Source organism: Cariama cristata, unplaced genomic scaffold (assembly GCF_000690535.1).
Source record: "Cariama cristata isolate BGI_N322 unplaced genomic scaffold, ASM69053v1 scaffold5607, whole genome shotgun sequence".
Taxonomy (NCBI): Eukaryota; Metazoa; Chordata; class Aves; order Cariamiformes; family Cariamidae; genus Cariama; species Cariama cristata.
Window position 1 is genome coordinate 6,187 of NW_009628217.1, and position 6,546 is coordinate 12,732.

The window sequence follows — 6,546 nt, forward strand, 5'->3', positions numbered from 1 at the left end:
AAATCTAAATTTAGCTGAGATGCTATGAATTTGCAGGGTTTAGTATCACCTAGTTTTTAGCACGAGTATTTTCTAAATATGAAGATAAATATAAATGTCAGTCCACATTTTTGTGCAACTGCAAACAGGAAAAGATTTTGGTATCAAGAATTACAATAAGTTTTAAGTTCTGTGAATATATGTAACTCTGATACTGCAGACGTCTTTAGTTTTCTTATCCAGTCTCCTCCTTTAGAATTAAAGGAAAACATTTTTAAGTTGTAGGAACACAAATTAAAATCACTACAAATATGTTCAGCTTTTTACATCAGACAACTAACCGTCTATTCAAATTCTTAAGCATCCATTCCCACAGAATTGTTTCTCAAGTATGTAATCACTGACATTCTTTCCTATTTAAAAAAAAAGCTGTTCTTGGCTGAGAAAAGTGGATAGCTTTAAAAATAGATTTTGAGATTTAAAATGTGCGTGACAATTCTTACCAGCCTCATCATCCTAGCTCCAACTCGTTAAAGTTCATACAAGCATTTGCTCAAGTCCAAGCATTAAATTCAACAGGCGTTAAAGGGCACTAGAAAATCAGGATGACAAAGTGCAACTTGGGTCTGTGCTATACCTGCACTTCTGACTGTCAGCTGAAGAACCACCCCTCTGAAAACTGCACCATCTGGAGTTTGAAACAAAGTTTGCTGAAATCAGTGAAACACTTACAATGAGCTTTCATGGGATTCGTATTTTAAGTGCTCCAACCAAAGCTCACCGTTTGCAGTGATGTAGCATCTCCTATTTTAAATACAAGAAAAGATTGCAGTAATTGCACCCATCAGACTAGGGAATAAATGTTCATTTATGTATTTTCAAATCTGTCAGCAGTGCAAATTATGAATTACAGTATGATTTTTTTTTAAAAAAAAATAATCTTATTTCCAGATTTGTTTCCATTTAAGCCCTAGTAGGACAGAAACCAGCATCACGCTGAGAAAACCTGGTGGGAAAGGAATGACTGCTTCCACAGTCTGGGAATTCCAAACAGAGTCTTACATAGTGGTATAAAAACAAAGCTCTGAATGAAGTTTGGGCTAGCCCACGTGTCCTAAGCACAAAGGTTAGCTAAAATTTAATTGTTGTGACCATAAAATATAAATAGCAACAATTTATTTGCAAAATTCTGGATCAGATTGGGGTTTTTTGCTTTAACAAACTGTATGATCTATTAAATTATCAGCCATATGAATGTTTAAGCACAACAATAGAAAATGTAGTACATAAACACCTAAAAATCACAGTCATAAAAAGCAGGCAAGTACATCAGTCTTTTGGTGGCCAAAAACACAACAGATTTAGTCTGCCAAACAAGTGTACGTGAACATAAATCATGGGCGTTGGTTTTGTTAAAAATTGCTTCTACTGTCAAGAAACGATTTTCTGTATTTTAATACTGTTCTTAAAGAATTGTAAACTGTTCAAAAATGTATGCACAGACATAAATAACGGTGAGGGATTTAAATACAGTGGTCAAAAGAAAAAACGGGTTTTTAAATTTGCATGTGTGATGAGTGGGTAATTTGGAAGAAATCCATAATTATCCACAAAGAACTCTGACCTTTCTTAGGTAAGACAGTACTGCCGTCATTTCTAACACTCGTGACCATTGTAATAACAAGAGAAAAAAAATAACATATCAGCCCTGATACATCAATCACATATGCATTCAAAATTACAGATATTTACAAGAAAAATATATATTTAATTAAAAAGCCACTGAAAAACATGGACTTTTAGTCAGGTGCTGCACTTTCTGCAAAATGAGGTAATTTAGATGCAAACAAATTAAGTTTAGTAGAGTTCAGGATCCATGGTCTCCAGACTTAAAGTACAGATTGCTTCAGTAAATGGCTTGACTGTTTCTATATGTTCAGAGCAAGAAATCACTAGATCCAGTTAAATCCTGTTTTGTAGTGCTCTTGATGCAACACTGACTAATGTCAGAAGGCTTCCCAGCTCAGTTTTACAACTGGTCTTTCAATAGAAAGAAAAAAAAAAAAACCTAGTTATAAGTTGGTTTCATCCCAAGATGGATCATTCATGTTCTTTAGAACTTTTCTAACAAGCTTCTCCAAGTCCTTGCGAGCTCTTTGTTCTTCTTCTAATGATTTCTTCATCTTTTTGTTATCCTGTTTAATAGAGACAGAAATATTACTGGTTTGTTTAACAGATCTTTTCTGCCCATACATACAACTGTCAATTACAAATTCTGAAGGCTCTTCTCATTAAGACTGCTATTAGCTGTTCAAAAGCAAAACCTTCTATTAAAATTTCACAAGTCACACACAGTTACTTCACCCAACACAACAAAAACCACCAAATGGAAACGGAGCTCTTTCCTATTTATACTTAGGGGTCCTTTATAATGCAAGTGCTAGTAACAGATGGCCAATAATCTTGAATTCTTCTGCTCAAACTTGATCAATGAAGAGTAGAATATATTTGTTGTTAACGGAGAAGGTAAATGCAGCAGTAAGTACAGTAAATATCCCCTCTAAGAGCCTCCTGTGATTATAACTAGCTTCACAATCTCAGAAAAGCTGCTTAAAACTTAACGCAAATTAACTTGCTTCATTAGCAAAGTAAATAGTTGAAAGGAGTATCTTGAAAACCACTACATTCTCTTGAAAGTGTTTTGTGACTACGTTTTAAACCAGACCGGTGACTACCAACAGCCTAAGAGGAGTCTGGATTTGAAGGACCACCACCACTCTGCACGTACTTCAATGCGTGCGTCAGTTCTCAGTATTTCGTGCCATCAGCCGACACTGACATACCACGAACAACAGGACCGCAAGGGTGTCACTGACCGAACCACAGTCATGCTTACACTGTCTAATCCCGTACAGGCCCTGGTGATGCTAGCAACAGTAGGGAAGCAACCAGAAGATAAGACAACATTCTATTAAGGCCTCAAGACAACAAGCCTATGGGTGTTTAACAAATACAGTTCTGCAGTCCCCGGGATCCCACTGGACTCCCATCAGCTGTCACTTACAGACATTTCTAGAAACAGGACGAGACCAACAGCTGCTGCCTCATTAACTCCATTCCCTCCTCAAGTCGGTTCAGAAACGCAGAGATTTCATCCTTCCCTTGTAGGCATAGACTCCATTTCCTTCCATTTATTTATTTACTGCCAGTTCAGGACTGTACTATTCAAGCACAGCGCCTGTGAAGCAACAGCCACGAGTAACCTATGGAAGGTGCTACGGGAAGGATCCCGCTTCGCCTGGTACCTCTCACCAATGGGTGTCTGTCCACACCAACCCACGCACTAGGTACCCCCGAGAGCCTTTATCCATAAAGCCCTTGGCCACTTGGGACCTTCCCAGCTCAGATTATTTCCGTGACTTCTCCAGTTGGCAACATCACAGCAGCAGACCCATACGTGCTCCTAAACTGAGATTCCCCACACACAAGAAAACGAACTCAGGCTTTAACAGGTCTTGGCTTTGGAAGATGCAAGATTCTGAGGAGACCATCTATTTGGAAAGGCACCAGAGAGAGGAGAGCGCTGTTGCTTGAGGTTCAGGAGAAGATGACTTTTTGTTTAGGGTCCCACAGAGATCTGCGGGGCCTCAGCAAGGCAGCACGTTCATCCTTTGTACAAAAGCAGCCAGGCCATGGGAATATTAGTGGGTTATTATTGCAACTTGTACTACGTGAATTGTATTTTTAAAAAGACTATCAAAATTTGTATCAAACCTGGGATACACATGCTTTATATGTTAAAACCAGCAGAATTTAAGTATTTAAGACATCAGCCATTCTATTTCAAGGAACACGCACATCCTTAGAAATACTGGGCATGCTTACAGATAGGAAAAAAATACAGATTCACATTTGTAGTCCAAAATCTAAAATAATTTGAATACAAATCCATTTTACATTAACAGGAGATTTTATCCAGCTTCCTGAGTCAGAACTGTTAAGGTCAGTTAGCAAATTCACACATCGGAGAGCGAGGATAATCCAATGCTTTTTCGCCTACGCATTAAGCAATGACTACGTGCAGCAGCATTAACATGGTTTAAAAGGCTGTGTCCTGACAAGAAAAAGATATTTTAAACACCTCATTTTGGATACTTTAAACATCAGCTGCAACTTCCATACCAGCAGCTCAGGTGAGATCTTGCACAATTCCCCCATGTGACAAAGCAGCACCCTAAGCTAACCTGAAGCCCTCATTAAAAATAAATCCACATGATAGACACTGAAAAGGACTCTCATCTCTGGAAATGAGAGGTTTCAAGAACCGATTTGTAAGAGGTGTTCAGGTTACTGAAGCAAAGACCTAAATAGATCCAGACATTTATACTACTAGAATTATACATTCTAGAGCAAATACTATTTCTCAGTCTCTCTAAGTTGATTTTGCCAGTGATACAGCAGAACTGAATTTGCTTAACGCTTTCAACATTTCACAAGTCGTAACGTCCAAAAATAAATGACACGTAGCTTACTAAGTCACCTCAGAGGGAGGATACTTAACACTATTCTCAAAGGTTGGGGCTCCAAGGACTGACAGTAACCACAACAGAGGGTGTTTTTTGTCAAATTGCTATGTTTCACTTTTAAAAGTTAATCTAGCCCAAAAATCCCAGTTCATTCCTGTCAAAGTGAATCAACTTACAAGCCATATTTATTTTTATAATAAGTCATCTTTCCATTCTCCATGTTGCTATAAATGTAGCAAGTTACCAACCTGTCTTAACTCCTGTACTTCATCCTTTAATGCATATACTGTGTCAACAAGGCTTCTAAAATGAAAAAAGAAGATGATTTGTTACAACGGTTTTCAGAAACACGTCTAAATCTATTATTAAACAAAATGAAATGCATTAAAAAAAACGAAAACCCACAGCTAACAGCTAATTCCAAACTTGTGTTAAAAAAACTGTCTTTATATTCAGTAAGGCAAGGATCTGTTACCAACTTCCCTCAAGCACATATGGACCTATAATGGTTTCTATATTACAGCTTTCTGTACAGAACTGTATTTCATTTCCAGCATACACCTTACAAAAAACCCCAGAGTGATGGCACACACTAACTAGAAAGATGACACCAACTGAATATTGAAATCCTATAGCACTTGGAAAAACTATTTACAAGTAAAACGTATCGCTCCTCGGCATGGAAGAAATAAGTTGCATACCATATACAAAGAAACCAGACTATAAGCATTTAAATGAAGGCCAACTGCATTCAAGGACTGGCAGCATACTCCAAACAGCTCTGCTCCCTACGACAAATATACTATACACACACTACTACAATGGGAGATGGGAGGAGGAAGAAGAGTGCAAAGTTCACTGGTTTAATCCATCATTCATTAAATGTTGTCTTACTTCTCTTCTATAACAGTCTGACCATTACTTTTAGTTTCTTCTACAATAATTTTTTCTTCTTCTGGAAGCAGGACTTGAGGAGCTGATTCTTTACGGGAACCTGTTGTAAAAATAAATTACAAAATGAGCAACAAATATTGCTGGGGCATTTTAAAGATTATTATTTCATTCATTGCATGAATCACCTGTGTGACCAAGGTGTATCACTTTCCATTTCCCCCTTCCCTCCACACACGCACGTTACCGACACATTTCTTACATTTGAAACCACAGCCTTACAGCAACAAAAAAATTGTCTGACATTCCTATCCTGCTGCTGCTATAACTCCTGTGTCATCGATGGGGATGCTACACTGTTCAACAAACAGCGCACCGTTCAACTATCAGTAAAAGCTACACAAATTCACCATCGCTGACTCCGAAAGAGACAAACGTGAATGTGTTTCAGTAACAGCAATTTCAGCCTCAAGGACAGATTCTGATCTCACACTGATACAAATCCAAGAAGTAATTCTACTCTAAACCAATCACTCTATCAGTAAGGAGCAGAATAGTGGTATCAAATGATACAGCGATGGAAGAAAAAAAAAAAAAGAAAAAAAAAGAGAGAAGTGAAAGCCCCTTTCCCCCAAAACACAATTGTGTGTGTGTGTGCACATGTATACAGACACATACACTTACAGGTAGCCTTTTAGTCCTGTAATAAATTCCTACCAAATGAAATACATACTTTATATTTAACAAATGTTTTTAAAAGCACTTAATGGTTTGACAATGAAACCTCAAAACATTCCAACATCTTCAAAACATTTTCCACAATCATTACAATTTAGAACATCAAGATAATACATATAGATTCTAAAAAAGTAGCTCTGAATAGAAAAACCTACAGCTCAGAGATGTGCATACACTCACACATACATAAAGTATGTATTCTAGAAACATCATTAATTAGGCTGCAACAAATTAAAATTTTTTTTTTTTAAAGAAGGTCTGTAAATAAATTGCTGTCTAAACATTTGTTCAGAATTCAAACACAGCAGGTAAGGCATTAAAGTTTTGCATATTTTAACCAAGATATCAGTTTTAACAAACAAGGCACACTTGCCTACCAATCCACTGTAACAAACTTTCATTAACCAGGAAT

At 37.2% G+C, this 6,546-nt stretch overlaps 1 protein-coding gene across 1 annotated transcript in view; it reads right to left on the bottom strand.

Annotated features, from left to right (window-relative positions):
- Nucleotides 1–1,263: 1,263 nt before the first annotated feature.
- ARHGEF7 (Rho guanine nucleotide exchange factor (GEF) 7) overlaps nucleotides 1,264–6,546 on the bottom strand; it is a gene marked incomplete at its 5' end in the record, with an annotated part of 58,073 nt that continues 52,790 nt past the window's right edge. The window contains 3 exons of the mRNA XM_009704713.1: nucleotides 1,264–2,174; nucleotides 4,754–4,808; nucleotides 5,400–5,499. Of these exons, the coding sequence (XP_009703015.1) occupies nucleotides 2,052–2,174; nucleotides 4,754–4,808; nucleotides 5,400–5,499 (278 nt within the window). The remainder of the gene's footprint in view (nucleotides 2,175–4,753; nucleotides 4,809–5,399; nucleotides 5,500–6,546) is intronic.